We start from the raw sequence: 19,917 nt of genomic DNA on the forward strand, positions 1-19,917 counted from the left end.
CACAACCTCAGGACGTCCCAAAGCGCTTCACAGCCGAAGAAGTATCTTTGAAGTGCAGTCACTGTTGAAATGTAGGAAACGCGGCAGCCAATTTGCGCACAGCAAGCTCCCACAAACAGCAATGTGATAATGACCAGATAAGCTGTTTTTGTTATGTTGATTGAGGGATAAATATTGGCCAGGACACCAGGGAGTATTCCCCCTGCTCTTCCTCCAAATAATGCCATGGGATCTTTTACATCCACCTGTGAGGGCAGGCAGGGCCTCGGTTTAACGTCTCATCTGAAAGACGGCACCTCCGACAGTGCAGCACTCCCTCAGCACTGCACTGGGAGTGTCAGCTTGGATTTTTGTGCACAAGTCTCATGGAGTGGGGACTTGAACACACAACCTTTTGACTCAGAGGCGCGAGCGATACCCACTGAGCCATGGCTGACATCCTATTAGTACTCAAAGCTTGCCATGGAGGGAGTGCAGCGAAGATTCACCAGGCTGATACCTGGGATGGCAGGAATGACGTATGAGGAGAGATTGTGTCGATTGGGCTTATACTCGCTGGAGTTTAGAAGATTGAGAGGGGATCTCATCAAAACCTATAAAATTCTAACAGGACTAGACAGACTGGATGCAGGAAGGATGTTTCTGATGGTTGGGGAGTCCAGAAGCAGGGGTCATAGTCTAAGGATAAGGGGTAGGCCATTTAGGACTGAAATGAGGAGGAATTTCTTCACCCAGAGAGTGGTGAACCTGTGGAATTCCCTACCACAGAGGGCGGTGGAGGCCAATTCATTAAATATATTCAAGAAAGAGTTGGATATATTTCTTGAGGCTAAAGGGATCAAGGGATATGGGGAGAAAGCAGGGACAGGGTACTGAATTTGGATGATCAGCCATGATCTCATTGAATGGCGGAGCAGGCTCGAAGGGCCGAATGGCCTACTCCTGCTCCTATCTTCTATGTTTCTATGTTTCTATGTTTCTCATCAGGAGTGTTAAAAACATAGATCATCCCATAATACGTAATATTTGGGAAGCAGAACGTCCAAATGAAAGCTAATTTTAATGGGAAATGGAGGGAAGATAGAGAGTGTAAATTAGGGCAATCTGTTTAAAATTATTTAAAGAAACAGATGTAAAATATAGACCACTAAAATGAGCATTAATCTAAAGCTCCAATTTTAACCTGAATGGGGCTGATGGGCGGTTAAAATGACGAGGGGTACCGCCGTGTTTTTCCCCCACTCCATTTTAACTGGCAGTCTGGAGGATGCCCGTCCTAGGCAGCAAGGGGCCTAATTAAAGTGGGAAAGTCGCGGCCTGATGATGTCATTGGCGCCGCGGTGCAATTTTAACTCCCGGGTCCGGGATGCCCGCATCGCAAAAACCTGCCGGAATCGAGAGATATGGGGATCGGCGGGGGGAAAGTGGAGTTTTTTTTAAAAATTCATTCACGGGATGTGGGTGTCGCTGGCAAGGCTGGCATTTGTTGCCCATCCCTAATTGCCCTCGAGAAGGTGGTGGTGAGCCGCCGCCTTGACAACTGAGTAACTTGCTGGGCCATTTCAGATGGCAGTTAAGAGTCAACCACATTGCTGTGGGTCTGGAGTCACATATAGGCCAGACCGGGTAAGGACAGCAGATTTCCTTCCCCTAAAGGACATCAGTGAACCAGATGGGCTTTTACAACAATCTGATAGTTTCATGACTACCATTACTGATACTAGCTTTTTATTCCAGATTTATTTGATTAACTGAATTTAAATTCCCCAGCTAGCACCTGGGGGGGTTTGAACTCATGATGCCAGATTACTTGTCCAGTAACATAACCACTACACTACCGTACCCGGGGTCGAAGATCAGCCATGATCTTATTGAATGGCGGAACAGGCGCGAGGGGCTGTCTGGTCTACTCCTGCTCCTAATTCTTATGTTCTTATGAAAAGAGGTTGGTTTTAAGGTGCGTCTTAAAGGAGGAAAGAAAGGTAGAGTTAGAAAGTGCAGAGAAACGTAAATCAGGCCCAGGAGTTAAAATAGGCCCAGCCTCAAGCCCAGGTGCCCGAGTGGGTTTCCCTCCCACCCTGAGTTAAAATAGAGACGTTAAAGTAAAATTAGAGGATAATTTAGGTTTTATTGCCAATTAACACATTACTTTGCTGAATCACTCACTGCTGCATATTTATAGGTCTCGGCCGCTACATATTGATTAAGCTTTCCTGTTCTTGATAAGAATCTGCATCTGCCTCACGACAGCAATGGAAAGTACTCTGACCTAATCCTGCCCCCACTTCCGGTCCTGCTGCTCACCTCTTCCACCAGACACTTCTGAGTTATTTTTTAAATTTGTTTAACAGGATGTGGGTGATACCAAAATTATTGCCCGTCATGAGTTGCCCTATAAATCCGACAGGGTACTCAGGAGAATCTTCTTCACCCAGAGACTGGTTAGAATGGGGAACTCGCTGCCGCAAGGTGAAGTCGAGGCGAAGAGCATCGATGCATTTAAGGGGAAGCTGGATAAGCGCATGGGGGAGAAAGGAATAGAAGGATGTGAGACGAAGCAGGGTGGGAGGAGGCTCGTGTGGAGCATAAACACCGGCACAGACCTGTTGGGCCGAATGGCCTGCTTCTGTGCTGTACATTCTATGTAAGGTGGTGGTGGATAACTGTGTTGGAACAGAGTGGATTCCTGGGCCACTTCAATGGCCATCAAAAGTCAACCATGTGGTTTGGGACTTGAGTCATATGCAGGGGGGGAAGGTTCCTGCACTTCCGGGTTTCCTGACCATAACTTCTCGACCCCCGCCCCCACTCCAAGATCGTGCCTCGGTAAATATCGAGGCCACAGAGTCCAGGTGTGGTCACTTAACCCATTGCTACCACATTTTTAGGCAGAGATTAGTTGAGAACTGTAAGAACATAAGAACTTAAGAAATAGGAGCAGGAGTAGGCTATTCAGCCCCTCGAGCCTGCTCCATCATTCAATGTAAGATTGTGCCTGATCTTCTACCTCATCTCCACTTTCCTGCCCTATCTCTATATCCCTTGGTTTGCTTAATATCCAAAAATCTATCGATCACAGTCTTGAATATACTCAACGACTGAGCCCTCTGGGGTAGAGAATTGCAAAGATTCACCACCCTCTGAGTTAAGAAATTTCTCCTCATCTCAGTCCTAAATGGCCGACCCCTTATTCTGAGACTGTGACCCCTGGTTCTAGACTCTCCAGCCAGGGGAAACAGCCTCTCAGCGTCTACCCTGTCAATACCCTCTAAGAATCTTCTGTTTCAATGAGGTCGCCCCTCATTCTTCTAAACTCCAGAGTGTTTAGGCCCAATCTACTCAATCGCTCCTCAGAGGGACAGCCCTCTCATCCCACCCTTAGACGTGATCAGCTCTGGCTCTCGATATAAGAGCCTGCTAATAACCTCTCTCCTTCCTCTTGCAGTTGCTGGCTGTCTCTGGAAAAGCATTTCCTGTGGAGCTTCCTGGGGCCGGTGTGCGCCATTATAATGGTGAGAATGACGCAGAGCGATCCGTGTAAAGCCCACCTCTTGTGAATGGAGCTGGTCCAGGGCAACTATTGCGGAGAAATGCTGAAGTAACGAGTTACTTACATATAATTACCGAGGTGTGATCTCGGGGCGAGGTCGAGGGGGCGCGAGGAGTTACGGTCAGGAAACCTGAAAATGTGGGAACCTGCACCCCCCTATCAAAGTTCCCTCTAATTTTTTTTTTCCCTGTGTGGGTCCTTTAAAATTGCTGCGCCCATGCGCCGTATCTCTTCCCGAGGCAACAGCTGGTGAGCGGCTTAAGAACATAAGAATTAGAAGCAGGAGTCGGCCACACGGCCCCTCGAGCCCGCTCTGCCATTCAATAAGATCATGGCTGATCTTCGACCTCAACTCCACTTTCCTGCCCGATCCCCTGCACGGGACCTCGCCATGCGGCCACGCACCTTAGGGGGAATCTCACTGCCCACTACATATGATTCGAGTCCCACACCACATGTTCCAAACTTCTTTTCCAACAAAAGCAGATTGGGTGACCGCTTTGCGGAACACCTCCGTTCAGTCCGTAAGGATGACCCCGAGCTTCCAGTCGCCTGTCATTTTAATTCACCGCCCCATTCCCACTCAGTCCTCACTGTACTCGGGCTCTTGCATTGTTCCACGGAAGCTCAGTGTAAACTCGAGGAACAGCACCTCATCTTCCAATTGGGCACTTTACAACCTTCCAGACTCAATATCGAGTTCAACAATTTCAGATCATAACCTCGGCCCCCATTACATTTTTACTTATTTTTTATCCACACCTTTGTTTTGGCCTTTCCCCCCCACCCCTTTTTTTTTCTCTCCCCCACATGGCAGCTGTCTCCCATTCTGCCAGCGCATTTCACACCTAATCTAGAGCCGTCTTTTGTCTCCACTAGTCCTGTCACCATCTCGTCTGGTTTTGAATACCTCTTAATGTCTCTTCACTTCTCTCTTGTTCTCTCCCAGCCCCCAAACTGGCCTTTTAATCTATTTCATTTCCTGTGCTTTTCCAGCCTTGACAAAGGGTTTTGACCCGAAACGTTGACTCTATTTTCTCTCCACGGATGTTGCCTGGCCTGCTGAGTTTTTCCATCATTTTCTGTTGTTATTTTGGATTTCCAGCACCTGCAGTATTTTGCTATCGTTCCAAACTTCTACCTTTGCTTGTAGAAGTGTTTCTACAAGCCATTGAAGTCCATTGCTTCCCCCAAAGGCTACTCAGAACATTCTTCCATCCTCGCATCTCCACTTCACCCCTGACCTGCTGCCCGCTACAAAGAACAGCTGTCTTTCCCTCCACCCTAACCACCCCACTTCAGGAGTGACGTCAGGAACCACTTCTACAAGCAAAGGGTGGTAGAAGTTTGGAACTCCCTTCCGCAAATGGCAGCTGATGCTGGATCAATTGTTAAATTTAAATCTGAGATTGATAGATTTTCTGTAAACCAAAGGTATTAAGGGATATGGGGCAAAGGCGGGCAGGAAACTTTCGAATTGCTGGCACCTAAATAACCGGAAATCTCGGTTAACTGGCAAAATTCAGGAGTAGGTTCAGGTAAGTTTTACTTCATATTGTACTTGCCTTCCTCGATCTGTTGCTGTGCAAGGGTATGGCTGCAGCTGTTGCTAAGCTACAGAGACGCTTGGAACTTGTGGCCATTGTTCTGAACCTGTTGCTAAGCAACAGGGTTTGTTGCTTTATACGGAGCTCTCATCTCTCCGTATCTTTTACTATAGCTTTCAGTTATCCGGAATTTTTGATGAACCGGCACCACGTCGGTCCCGTCGGTGCCGGATAAAAAAAAATTCCTGTACATGGAGTTAGGTCGCAGATCATCCATGATCTCATTGAATGGTAGAACAGTCTCGAGAGGCTAAATGGCTTCCTCCTGTTTCTATGTTGACTCCATCCCAGCAAAAAATAGCAGGGTAGACTTGGAGGAAGAAAGGAAGTTATTGAGTAGTGAGCACGGTTACTCCTGTTTTCAATGCCTTTGTGCAAAATTAAAATGTACATCCATGAAAATTGGGCCGTGAGGAGACGGGAGCCAGTTGCAGTTATGTAATTGAGGGGGAGCCAATCTCACATGAATGCTGTCTCTGGATCTTCACATAAAAGCAGAGCTCAGTGTGCCTGAGATAGGCCCCATGTTCAGACAAAACATGAGAGCATGCAGAATGGAGATCACAGTCTAGAAACATCTTAACTAAAGTCACTTCCCATACATTCTGTGCTGTATCTGGCCTAGGAGAGCTTAATGAGATGGCATGGAGGGAACTTTGCTCTGTGTCCAACCTGTATTGTATTTGGCCCGAGAGAGCTCAAGTAGACATCCATCCTGGACCGAATTCTTGAATTGTTAAACGAATTCTGACAAGACTGAGATGTTCCTTGGCTATGACCGTAACTGAACCTTTCCACTGTTTTCAGATCAATGCTGTTTTTTACTGTATAACTCTGGTCAAGCTGGCAAAGAAGATGTCCACCCTGAAGAAGGATAAACCGACATTGAAGAAGGTCAGGTGCGTGTGGTGTCAAGTTATCCTGATGTGAGAGGAGCACTGCATTTGTTCATGAAATCCACAAAGATTTGACCCTTCTCTGCTTTCCCTTTCCCCACTCGCAGGTCCTTCACAGTTACGGCAATCGCTCAGCTTTTTCTCCTGGGCTGCACGTGGATATTTGGGATTTTCCATTTTCAGGAAGAAACCATCGCCATGGCCTACATATTCACAATCATCAACAGCCTGCAAGGGACATTCATCTTTATCCTCCACTGCCTCCTGAACAAACAGGTAGGAGTCAGTGACGTTAAGAGTGTTGCTCATGCTGATCAACGCCAGTCAGTGCAAAGCCCGGTGCTGTCCTTCGCTCATACTGAACCATCAGATGGAATCAACCCGTCTCCATCAGTCAGGTACAAATCAGCTCCTTGTAAAAGTCTCTGATATACCCCACACCCCTCACTGTAACACTCTCTGATATACCCCACACCCCTCACTGTAACACTCTCTGATATACCCACACCCCTCACTGTAACACTCTCTGATATACCCCACACCCCTCACTGTAACACTCTCTGATATACCCCACACCCCTCACTGTAACACTCTCTGATATACCCCACACCCCTCACTGTAACACTCTCTGATATACCCCACACTCCTCACTGTAACACTCTCTGATATACCCCACACCCCTCACTGTAACACTCTCTGATATACCCCACACCCCTCACTGTGACACTCTCTGATATACCCCACACCCCTCACTGTAACACTCTCTGATATACCCCACACCCCTCACTGTAACACTCTCTGATATACCCCACACTCCTCACTGTAACACTCTCTGATATACCCCACACCCCTCACTGTAACACTCTCTGATATACCCCACACCCCTCACTGTAACACTCTCTGATATACCCCACACCCCTCACTGTAACACTCTGATATACCCCACACCCCTCACTGTAACACTCTGATATACCCCACACCCCTCACTGTAACACTCTCTGATATACCCCACACCCCTCACTGTAACACTCTCTGATATACCCCACACCCCTCACTATAACTCTCTCTGATATACCCCACACCCCTCACTGTAACACTCTGATATACCCCACACCCCTCACTGAAACACTCTGATATACCCCACACCCCTCACTGTAACACTCTCTGATATACCCCACACCCCTCACTGTAACACTCTCTGATATACCCCACACCCCTCACTGTAACACTCTCTGATATACCCCACACCCCTCACTGTAACACTCTCTGATATACCCCACACCCCTCACTGTAACACTCTCTGATATACCCCACACCCCTCACTGTAACACACTCTGATATACCCCACACCCCTCACTGTAACACTCTCTGATATACCCCACACCCCTCACTGTAACATTCTCTGATATACCCCACACTCCTCACTGTAACACTCTGATATACCCCACACCCCTCACTGTAACACTCTCTGATATACCCCACACCCCTCACTGTAACACTCTCTGATATACCCCACACCCCTCACTGTAACACTCTCTGATATACCCCACACCCCTCACTGTAACACACTCTGATATACCCCACACCCCTCACTGTAACACTCTCTGATATACCCCACACCCCTCACTGTAACACACTCTGATATACCCCACACCCCTCACTGTAACACTCTCTGATATACCCCACACCACTCACTGTAACACTCCCTGATATACCCCACACCCCTCACTGTAACACTCTCTGATATACCCCACACCACTCACTGTAACACTCTCTGATATACCCCACACCCCTCACTGTAACACTCTCTGATATACCCCACACCCCTCACTGTAACACTCTCTGATATACCCCACACCCCTCACTGTCACACTCTCTGATATACCCCACACTCCTCGCTGATATACCCCACACCCCTCACTGTAACACTCTATGATATACCCCACACCTCTCACTGTCACACTCTCTGATATACCCCACACCCCTCACTGAAACACTCGCTGATATACCCCACACCCCTCACTGTAACACTCTCTGATATACCCCACACCCCTCACTGTCACACTCTCTGATATACCCCACACCCCTCACTGTAACACTCTCTGATACACCCCACACCCCTCACTGTAACACTCTCTGATATACCCCACACCCCTCACTGTAACACTCTCTGATATACCCCACACCCCTCACTGTCACACTCTCTGATGTACCCCACACCCCTCACTGTAACACTGTCTGATATACCCCACACCCCTCACTGTAACACTCTCTGATATACCCCACACCCCTCACTGTAACACTCTCTGATATACCCCACACCCCTCACTGTAACACTCTCTGATATACCCCACACCCCTCACTGTAACACTCTCTGATATACCCCACACCCCTCACTGTAACACTCTCTGATATACCCCACACCCCTCACTGTAACACTCTCTGATATACCCCACACCCCTCACTGTAACACTCTCTGATATACCCCACACCCCTCACTGTAACACTCTCTGATATACCCCACACCCCTCACTGTAACACTCTCTGATATACCCCACACCCTTACTATCTGGAATTTGCTTTCACCCCCATATCTATTTTATTACCACAGTCACTTTAATCAATTTCTGCAACATTTTCGAGTTGCTCCCCATCTCTACCATTTGGCCTTGGTTGACTTGTCCAATGCCCTTCCAGGTGGCCTTCCCACACCCTCCCTTCACAATACACCCAATCATCTCATCTATAGCTCGCACCCTTACCCACTCTGTCCCAGAATCGCATTACCCCTTCCTCTCCAGGTTCCCTCACTCCCGCCCCTCCTCTATCACTGGGCCTGTCCTCACCCCTCACTCCCGCCCCTGCTCTAACACTGGGCCTGTCCTCGCCCCTCACTCCCGCCCCTCCTCTAACTCTGGGCCTGTCCTCGCCCCTCACTCCCGCCCCTCCTCTATCACTGGGCCTGTCCTCACCCCTCACTCCCACCCCTCATCTAACACTGGGCCTGTCCTCGCCCCTCACTCCCGCCCCTCCTCTAACACTGGGCCTGTCCTCGCCCCTCACTCCCGCCCCTCCTCTAACTCTGGGCCTGTCCTCGCCCCTCACTCCATTCCTCCTCTAACACTAGGTCTGTCCTCGCCCCTCACTCCCGCCCCTCCTCTAACGCTGGGCCTATCCTCACCCCTCACTCCCACCCCTCATCTAACACTGGGCCTGTCCTCGCCCCTCACTCCCGCCCCTCCTCTAACACTGGGCCTGTCCTCACCCCTCACTCCCGCCCCTCCTCTAACGCTGGGCCTGTCCTCACCCCTCACTCCCGCCCCTCCTCTAACACTGGGCCTGTCCTCACCCCTCACTCCCGCCCCTCCTCTAACACTGGGCCTGTCCTCGCCCCTCACTCCCGCCCCTCCTCTAACACCGGGCCTGTCCTCACCCCTCACTCCCGCCCCTCCTCTAACACTGGGCCTGTCCTCACCCCTCACTCACGCCCCTCCTCTAACACTAGGCCTGTCCTCGCCCCTCACTCCCGCCCCTCCTCTAACACTGGGCCTGTCCTCACCCCTCACTCCCGCCCCTCCTCTAACACTGGGCCTGTCCTCGCCCCTCACTCCCACCCCTCATCTAACACTGGGCCTGTCCTCGCCCCTCACTCCCACCCCTCCTCTAACACCGGGCCTGTCCTCGCCCCTCACTCCCGCCCCTCCTCTAACACTGGGCCTGTCCTCGCCCCTCACTCCATCCCTCCTCTAACACCGGGCCTGTCCTCGCCCCTCACTCCTGCCCCTCATCTAACACTGGGCCTGTCCTCACCCCTCACTCCCGCCCCTCCTCTAACACTGGGCCTGTCCTCACCCCTCACTCCCACCCCTCATCTAACACCGGGCCTGTCCTCGCCCCTCACTCCCGCCCCTCCTCTAACACTGGGCCTGTCCTCGCCCCTCACTCCATCCCTCCTCTAACACCGGGCCTGTCCTCGCCCCTCACTCCCACCCCTCATCTAACACTGGGCCTGTCCTCACCCCTCACTCCCGCCCCTCCTCTAACACTGGGCCTGTCCTCACCCCTCACTCCCACCCCTCATCTAACACTGGGCCTGTCCTCGCCCCTCACTCCCGCCCCTCCTCTAACACCGGGCCTGTCCTCGCCCCTCACTCCCGCCCCTCCTCTAACACCGGGCCTGTCCTCGCCCCTCACTCCCGCCCCTCCTCTAACACTGGGCCTGTCCTCGCCCCTCACTCCCGCCCCTCCTCTAACACTGGGCCTGTCCTCGCCCCTCACTCCCGCCCCTCCTCTAACACTGGGCCTGTCCTCACCCCTCACTCCCGCCCCTCCTCTAACACTGGGCCTGTCCTCGCCCCTCACTCCATCCCTCCTCTAACACTGGGCCTGTCCTCGCCCCTCACTCCCACCCCTCATCTAACACTGGGCCTGTCCTCACCCCTCACTCCCGCCCCTCCTCTAACACTGGGCCTGTCCTCACCCCTCACTCCATCCCTCCTCTAACACTGGGCCTGTCCTGGCCCCTCACTCCCGCCCCTCCTCTAACACTGGGCCTGTCCTCGCCCCTCACTCCCGCCCCTCCTCTAACACTAGGCCTGTCCTCACCCCTCACTCCCATCCCTCCTCTAACACTGGGCCTGTCCTGGCCCCTCACTCCCGCCCCTCCTCTAACACTGGGCCTGTCCTGGCCCCTCACTCCCATCCCTCCTCTAACACTGGGCCCGTCCTCTCCCCTCACTCCCGCCCCTCCTCTAACACTGGGCCTGTCCTCGCCCCTCACTCCCATCCCTCCTCTAACACTAGGCCTGTCCTCGCCCCTCACTCCCGCCCCTCCTCTAACACTAGGCCTGTCCTGGCCCCTCACTCCCGCCCCTCCTCTAACACTAGGCCTGTCCTGGCCCCTCACTCCCATCCCTCCTCTAACACCGGGCCTGTCCTCGCCCCTCACTCCCGCCCCTCCTCTAACACTGGGCCTGTCCTCGCCCCTCACTCCCGCCCCTCCTCTAACACTGGGCCTGTCCTCACCCCTCACTCCCATCCCTCCTCTAACACCGGGCCTGTCCTGGCCCCTCACTCCCATCCCTCCTCTAACACTGGGCCTGTCCTCGCCCCTCACTCCCATCCCTCCTCTAACACTGGGCCTGTCCTCGCCCCTCACTCCCGCCCCTCCTCTAACACTAGGCCTGTCCTGGCCCCTCACTCCCGCCCCTCCTCTAACACTAGGCCTGTCCTCACCCCTCACTCCCGCCCCTCCTCTAACACTGGGCCTGTCCTCGCCCCTCACTCCCGCCCCTCCTCTAACACTAGGCCTGTCCTGGCCCCTCACTCCCGCCCCTCCTCTAACACTGGGCCTGTCCTCGCCCCTCACTCCCGCCCCTCCTCTAACACTGGGCCTGTCCTCGCCCCTCACTCCCGCCCCTCCTCTATCACTGGGCCTGTCCTCGCCCCTCACTCCCGCCCCTCCTCTAACACTGGGCCTGTCCTCGCCCCTCACTCCCGCCCCTCCTCTAACACTGGGCCTGTCCTCGCCCCTCACTCCCGCCCCTCCTCTAACACTGGGCCTGTCCTCGCCCCTCACTCCCGCCCCTCCTCTAACACTGGGCCTGTCCTCGCCCCTCACTCCCGCCCCTCCTCTAACACTGGGCCTGTCCTCGCCCCTCACTCCCGCCCCTCCTCTAACACTGGGCCTGTCCTCGCCCCTCACTCCCATCCCTCCTCTAACACTGGGCCTGTCCTCACCCCTCACTCCCGCCCCTCCTCTATCACTGGGCCTGTCCTCGCCCCTCACTCCCGCCCCTCCTCTAACACTGGGCCTGTCCTGGCCCCTCACTCCCGCCCCTCCTCTAACACTGGGCCTGTCCTCGCCCCTCACTCCCGCCCCTCCTCTAACACCGGGCCTGTCCTCACCCCTCACTCCCGCCCCTCCTCTAACACTGGGCCTGTCCTCGCCCCTCACTCCCGCCCCTCCTCTAACACCGGGCCTGTCCTCGCCCCTCACTCCCGCCCCTCCTCTAACACTGGGCCTGTCCTCACCCCTCACTCCCGCCCCTCCTCTATCACTGGGCCTGTCCTCACCCCTCACTCCCGCCCCTCCTCTAACACTGGGCCTGTCCTCGCCCCTCACTCCCATCCCTCCTCTAACACTGGGCCTGTCCTGGCCCCTCACTCCCGCCCCTCCTCTAACACTAGGCCTGTCCTGGCCCCTCACTCCCATCCCTCCTCTAACACCGGGCCTGTCCTCGCCCCTCACTCAAGCCCCTCCTCTAACACCGGGCCTGTCCTCGCCCCTCACTCCCGCCCCTCCTCTAACACTGGGCCTGTCCTCGCCCCTCACTCCCGCCCCTCCTCTAACACTGGGCCTGTCCTCGCCCCTCTCTCCCATCCCTCCTCTAACACCGGGCCTGTCCTGGCCCCTCACTCCCATCCCTCCTCTAACACCGGGCCTGTCCTCGCCCCTCACTCCCGCCCCTCCTCTAACACTGGGCCTGTCCTCGCCCCTCACTCCCATCCCTCCTCTAACACCGGGCCTGTCCTCGCCCCTCACTCCCGCCCCTCCTCTAACACCGGACCTGTCCTGGCCCCTCACTCCCATCCCTCCTCTAACACTGGACCTGTCCTGGCCCCTCACTCCCATCCCTCCTCTAACACTGGGCCTGTCCTCGCCCCTCACTCCCGCCCCTCCTCTAACACTGGGCCTGTCCTCGCCCCTCACTCCCGCCCCTCCTCTAACACTGGGCCTGTCCTCGCCCCTCACTCCCGCCCCTCCTCTAACACTGGGCCTGTCCTCACCCCTCACTCCCGCCCCTCCTCTAACACTGGGCCTGTCCTCGCCCCTCACTCCCGCCCCTCCTCTAACACTGGGCCTGTCCTCGCCCCTCACTCCCACCCCTCCTCTAACACTGGGCCTGCCCTCACCCCTCACTCCCGCCCCTCCTCTAACACCGGGCCTGTCCTCGCCCCTCACTCCCGCCCCTCCTCTAACACTGGGCCTGTCCTCACCCCTCACTCCCGCCCCTCCTCTAACACTGGGCCTGTCCTCGCCCCTCACTCCCGCCCCTCCTCTAACACTGGGCCTGTCCTCGCCCCTCACTCCCACCCCTCCTCTAACACTAGGCCTGTCCTCGCCCCTCACTCCCGCCCCTCCTCTAACACTGGGCCTGTCCTCACCCCTCACTCCCGCCCCTCCTCTAACACTGGGCCTGTCCTCGCCCCTCACTCCCGCCCCTCCTCTAACACTGGGCCTGTCCTCGCCCCTCACTCCCATCCCTCCTCTAACACTGGGCCTGTCCTCACCCCTCACTCCCGCCCCTCCTCTATCACTGGGCCTGTCCTCGCCCCTCACTCCCGCCCCTCCTCTAACACTGGGCCTGTCCTGGCCCCTCACTCCCACCCCTCCTCTAACACTAGGCCTGTCCTCGCCCCTCACTCCCGCCCCTCCTCTAACACTGGGCCTGTCCTCACCCCTCACTCCCGCCCCTCCTCTAACACTGGGCCTGTCCTCGCCCCTCACTCCCGCCCCTCCTCTAACACTGGGCCTGTCCTCGCCCCTCACTCCCGCCCCTCCTCTAACACTGGGCCTGTCCTCGCCCCTCACTCCCGCCCCTCCTCTAACACTGGGCCTGTCCTCGCCCCTCACTCCCGCCCCTCCTCTAACACTGGGCCTGTCCTCGCCCCTCACTCCCGCCCCTCCTCTAACACTGGGCCTGTCCTCGCCCCTCACTCCCGCCCCTCCTCTAACACTGGGCCTGTCCTCACCCCTCACTCCCGCCCCTCCTCTAACACCAGGCCTGTCCTCACCCCTCACTCCCGCCCCTCCTCTAACACTGGGCCTGTCCTCGCCCCTCACTCCTGCCCCTCCTCTAACACTAGGCCTGTCCTCGCCCCTCACTCCCGCCCCTCCTCTAACACTGGGCCTGTCCTCACCCCTCACTCACGCCCCTCCTCTAACACTGGGCCTGTCCTCGCCCCTCACTCCCGCCCCTCCTCTAACACTGGGCCTGTCCTCGCCCCTCACTCCTGCCCCTCCTCTAACACTAGGCCTGTCCTCGCCCCTCACTCCCGCCCCTCCTCTAACACTGGGCCTGTCCTCACCCCTCACTCACGCCCCTCCTCTAACACTGGGCCTGTCCTCGCCCCTCACTCACGCCCCTCCTCTAACACTGGGCCTGTCCTCACCCCTCACTCCCGCCCCTCCTCTAACACTGGGCCTGTCCTCACCCCTCACTCCCGCCCCTCCTCTAACACTGGGCCTGTCCTCGCCCCTCACTCCCGCCCCTCCCCTAACACTGGGCCTGTCCTCACCCCTCACTCCTGCCCCTCCTCTAATCTCGGGCCTGTTCTCGCCCCTCACTCCCGCCCCTCCTCTAACACTGGGCCTGTCCTCACCCCTCACTCCCGCCCCTCCTCTGACACTGGGCCTGTCCTCACCCCTCACTCCCGCCCCTCCTCTAACACTGGGCCTGTCCTCACCCCTCACTCCCGCCCCTCCTCTAACACTGGGCCTGTCCTCACCCCTCACTCCCGCCCCTCCTCTCACACTGGGCCTGTCCTCACCCCTCACTCCCGCCCCTCCTCTAACACTGGGCCTGTCCTCACCCCTCACTCCTGCCCCTCCTCTAATCTCGGGCCTGTTCTCGCCCCTCACTCCTGCCCCTCCTCTTATACTAGGCTTCTCCCCGTCTCGCACCTCCTCCACTTCATCACTGGCAGTTTCTCATTCAGCCATTACGCTCCTGATTTTGGAATTCTCTAACCTGATTTCTCTGTTTTCCCATCTCCCTGTTTGTAAAATCCTCCTCAAAACGGTCCTCTTTGGCCACACCTTTAGTTTCCTGTCCTGACCTATCCATTACCCTCCCTCTTTCTCAATGCTCGATGTCCACAGTATCTCCTTCATTCTTACTGAGATGCACTCATAGAATTACAGAATTTACAATCGGCCCAACAGGTCTGTGCCGGTGTTTATGCTCCACACCAGCTCCCTCTCACTCTGTTTACTTTATTTTCATTGATTTAAGATCATTGGCAAAAATTCCAGGATTGGCGATGAGGAGAATTTATTTGACGCAGCGAGTTGTTGTGATCTGGAATGCGCCGCCTGAAAGGGCGGTGGAAGCAGATTCAATAGTAACTTTCAAAAGGGAACTAAATAAATACCTGAAAGGGAAAAATTTGCAGGGCTATGGGGAGAGAGCGGGGGGGAGTGGGACGAATTGGAGAGCTCTTTCAAAGAGCCAGCACCGGCACGATGGGCCGAATGGCCTCCTTCTGTGCTGTATGAATCCATTATGCTTTGATCTCACCCTATCAATGTATCCTTCTATTCCTTTCTCCCTCGTGTATCTTATTTCAGACACCTGCCTGCGCTCCAGGAAGGTTTGTATATCGAAGTTCTGATCCTCTCGAAAGTTGCTTACTGGTGTCATCAGTTTGTTAATTAATTCGATCATTTTGTTTTTAAAGGTGAGGGATGAATATCGGAAGTGGCTGGGTCGCATCTTCTGCTTAAAGCCCCTCCTATACTCCGAGTTTATCATGAGCACCTCTGTGCCGATGACCAGTGTGCGATCGAGGAATGCCTCAACTTATCAGGTTTGTTTCTCAGTTTTAATCTCTTTTGAAGTCGTCCTACACAGCACTCCCTCGCACAGAGTGGAAGGGTGACCTGCTCCGAAGCCATCTGGAAGTGAATAGGAGCATTCCTGCTGTCCCTTACTCCATGGTGTCAGCCTTAGCTCATTGGGTAGCACCCTCACCTCTGAGTCATCGAAAGTTTAGGGTTCACGAAAGTTTAGGCTTCATAGACCCACTCCAGAGACTTGAGCACCAAATCAAAGTTGACGCTCCCAGTGCAGTGCTGAGGGAGTTGTGGCAATTACTGGTACTAAACCAAAACTTTTGGAAAATCTCCCTCAGTACCGCACTTCGAGAGTCAGCCGAGATTTTTGTGCTCAAGTCTCTGGAGTGGGATTTGAACCCACAACCTTCTGACTCGGAGGCGAGCGGATGGCCCACAGCACAGCTCTTGTGCGTGATACTGAAGACTAGGCTTTCGAAAGAAAACAAGAAAGAAAGAAATACTTGCATTTCTATAGCGCCTTTCACGACCACCGGACATCTCAAAGCGCTTTACAGCCAATGAAGTACTTCTGAAGTGGAGTCACTGTTGTAATGTGGCAGCCAATTTGCGCACAGCAAGCTCCCACAAACAGCAACGTGATAATGACCAGATAATCTGTTTTAGATGTTGGTTGAGGGATAAATATTGGCCAAGACACCGGGGATAACTCCCCCTGCTCTTCTTCAAAATAGTGCCATGGGATCTTTTACATCCACCTGAGAGAGCAGACGGGGCCTTGGTTTAACATCTCATCCGAGAGACGGCACCTCTGACAGTGCGGCACTCCCTCAGCACTGCACTGGGAGTGTCAGCCTGGATTATGTGCTCAAGTCTCTGGAGTGGGACTGTGAACCCACAACCTTCTGACTCAGAAGGCGAGTGTGCTACCCACTGAGCCACAGCTGACACGGCGAGGGTTTTACTGCTAGAAGCTGAGATTGAGTTCTCTAACTTTCTCGTGACTTTCTTGGTTCTTTCAGGAGAAAAACAACAGCCTTTGCACCAAACAGTGAGCATCTTCTGACGGAGCTTCAAGTATCTGGCTGCTACGCACTTTATCGTGACGATTGTGCCGGGAGGACATTCCCTGTGAATCTCATAACAGATATCATGTGGCACTTTGCCTATTGATTTATGGAGATTTTATTACTGACCCGTCCCAATGGTCGTATTAGGCTCAGATACTGGGTCAACTCATTTCTGGACTCACAGGAGACATACCATGAAGAAGATTCATGAGCGGGATTGGGATGGACTTGGGTCCTAAGAAGGATAAGAAGATATATGCTTGAGGTGTATGTTCAACACCAGATGAGGCCCATCCCAATGCCTCAAAGCACCTTTCCAGGGGATTTCTCTTTCTGTTGCTGGTTGCTCCAAGTGTCTGAAGCGTTTTATGTTGCACAGTCATAGTTTATCAGGAGTCAGTGAAGCCTAGTGTTTGTTAATGGCTTTTCCAAAGTATCTGGATGTTTCAGGAGTAACAAGCACTGTAGCATAGTTGTTAAGTTACTGGACTAGTAATCCAAAGGCCTGGCCTAATGATCTGTGAAACTAAGAGTTCAAATCCCTCAATAGCAGCTGGGGAATTTAAATTCAGTTAATTAAATAAAGCTTGTATCTATAATGGTAACCAGGTAACGACTGCATTGTTGTAAAAACCCAACTCGTTCACTAACGGCCTTTAGTCCTTAACCAGTCTGGCCCATATGTGACTCCAAACCCACAGCAATGACTCTTAACTGTCCTCTGAAATGGCCCAACAAGCCACTCAGTTGTTTCAAGGAGGTGGCTCACCTTCTCAAGGGTAATTAGGGATGGGCAATAAATGCTGGCCTTGCCAGCGACGCCCACACCCTGTGACTGAATTAAAAAAGCACTCTGTTGGGTTGTGTTTTTTTTAATTATTGTTCTGAAGTTTTACATTTATTTTCCGCCGGAGCTTCTCTCAACTTAGCATCTCAATGTGGAGCAACGCAAAGGAGGCCGTGCTCTGGGGTCATTGCGAGGGGTCAATCAATCAATCGTCTTGCAGTACTGATATCCCGATGGTACAATAAAGGTTAGCCAGGGGGGAGGAGGGGGGGGATCTGCTCCTGACTACCGCCCAGTGACCCCAGCTGGAAGGTCTGGAGCTTGGTGGAGCACCAGATCAGGCCGAGTGGAGATGTTCCTCAATAGCTCTGGGTGGCTCCCACCGCCTCAGTGACAGTCAAAGTGAAACACCCGCACTGGAATCTGCAAATTCATTCTCTACAAAAAAAAACCTCGAGGACCATCCAAAAATAGCATCAATAAAACTGTTTAATAATCATGAAACACGACAATAAAGATTGTAGATGGACTGTTCAAAACTATTACAAATAAAAATTACAAAAACATACGATTAATCCAATTTTTTTTAAACGTCTTGGTAATGTAAATAAGAAGCATGGTCTAAAATGTGTAATTGGTGGAAGTGGGTACATGCATCATTTGGTTTGCCACAAAGACATTCGCATCAGAAAGGTTCAATCCCTGGCTTGTTGACTTAACTTAGCCACGGTGGCAATACAAGCAGGGCAGACTGCACTGCAGTCAATCTGGGCTGGAAGGAATCCGCAGTCCGGACATCAGCTAAGCGCAGGTTCAAGCTTGGTTGCGATGTGTGCCGTGGTTGAATAGCCCAAATGACTCGCTGTCCTGGCGTGCACCTGATGCCATTCCTTGGCGGGGCGCTGGAGGCTCTTCCATCACGTCGATTGACAGGTTAGAGTGATAGGGGAAAAAATTCAGTATCGCCCCATTTGGGGCGCCATTATCGGCCGTGCGCAAAGTTTAGCGCCTGGTGCTAATTATCGCCTCCGACGGCAAACTTGGCTTTTATCGCCCCTGGAGGTAATTGGAGCGCTAAATCAGGCGCTACACACCTCTCTTAAGGCGCTAACGCTGAGGAGCGAGGCGCTACCTCAGAGCGCTGGCGAAGCTCATGTGATGTCAGTCAGCAATGGAACACAGACACACTGGCACCGGCCAGTTCTTAAAGGGGAGTTCTGACGAAAGGTCATCGAACTGAAACGTTACCTCTGTTTCTCTCTTCACAGATGCTGCTTGACCTGCTGAATTTCTCCAGCATTTTCTGTTTTTATCTTAAAGGGGAGAGTCGATCTTGCTCTCCATCCACATCCTGCTCATTGCAGCCTTGAATCTCAGCCTGGAGAGACCTGTACATCAAATCTGCTGGAAAGAACAATGGAGAGGACCCAGGGAAAGAGCTCAGAGTGCAGCCCCCACAGTCTCTTCTAAATCGATACAAGGAAGGTCAAATCAAAATGAACCTGCAAAGTGCTGCTCAGTACCCAAAGCTCCTTCACACAGCATTGAATCTCTCCAGAAGTCTCTCTCTCTCTCTCAGACTGCGTGGTGCAAAAATGTCACCAACAAAAAAAGGCAGGAAGCGGTCGCCTTTAAATAGCGCTCCCCCAGTCCCTTCCTGACTGCAAAACACTCCCCTCAACCTGTCGTTGCTAGCAGCAGGTGGTAAGGCAGGGGGCGCCACTCAATATCTGGTCCGGGGCGTTGTACACTTGACTGACATCACAATCTGCTGGCGCAGGAGATCGTGGCGGTAGTGTTTAGCGCCGCCGCAAAATGTCTAGTTAATTTCGCGAGCGGCGCAAACATCGCCGCGCCCGGGCGCAAGTTGCTTTGCGTCCCATTAGCGCCCTCTTCAGGCGCTAACGGGAGGCGCAAACCAACTGAATTTTTCCCCCATAGAGTCGTAGATTTATACAGCACAGAAAGAGACCCTTCGGCCCATCGTGTCCGTGCCGGCCATCAAGCCCTGTCTATTCTAATCCCATTTTCCAGCACTTGGTCCGTAGCCTTGTATGCTATGACGTTTCAAGTGCTCATCTAAATGCTTCTTGAATGTTGTGAGGGTTCCTGCCTCTACCACCCTTTCAGGCAGTGAGTTCCAGATTCCAACCACCCTCTGGGTGAAAAAGTTTTTCCTCAAATCCCCTCTAAACCTCCTGCCCCTTACCTTGAAACTATGCCCCCTGGTTATTGACCCCTCTACTAAGGGAAAAGTTCCTTTCTATCTACCCTATCTATGCCCCTCATAATTTTGTACACCTTAATCAGGTCCCCCCTCAGCCTTCTCTGCTCTAAGGAAAACAACCCCAGCCAGTCCAGTCTCTCTTCATAGCTGAAGCGCTCCAGCCCAGGTAACATCCTGGTGAATCTCCTCTGCACCCTCTCTAA

The 19,917-nt window shown here is 53.5% G+C and overlaps 1 protein-coding gene across 2 annotated transcripts in view; it reads left to right on the forward strand.

The window, feature by feature from the left end:
* The window catches only part of LOC147097609 (adhesion G protein-coupled receptor E3-like), a 146,179-nt gene extending 128,148 nt beyond the window's left edge, over positions 1–18,031 (forward strand). For both annotated transcript variants that reach the window (XM_085971580.1, XM_085971581.1), the window contains 5 exons: positions 3,446–3,512; positions 5,965–6,056; positions 6,161–6,329; positions 15,516–15,644; positions 16,653–18,031. In XM_085971580.1, coding sequence (XP_085827706.1) covers positions 3,446–3,512; positions 5,965–6,056; positions 6,161–6,329; positions 15,516–15,644; positions 16,653–16,685 — 490 coding nt within the window. In that variant the 3' untranslated portion in view covers positions 16,686–18,031. The remainder of the gene's footprint in view (positions 1–3,445; positions 3,513–5,964; positions 6,057–6,160; positions 6,330–15,515; positions 15,645–16,652) is intronic.
* Positions 18,032–19,917: the final 1,886 nt, after the last annotated feature.

The sequence above is a fragment of the Somniosus microcephalus genome, chromosome 31, assembly GCF_052327205.1.
Source record: "Somniosus microcephalus isolate GS21.2 chromosome 31, FLI_Smic_1.0, whole genome shotgun sequence".
NCBI lineage: Eukaryota > Metazoa > Chordata > Chondrichthyes > Squaliformes > Somniosidae > Somniosus > Somniosus microcephalus.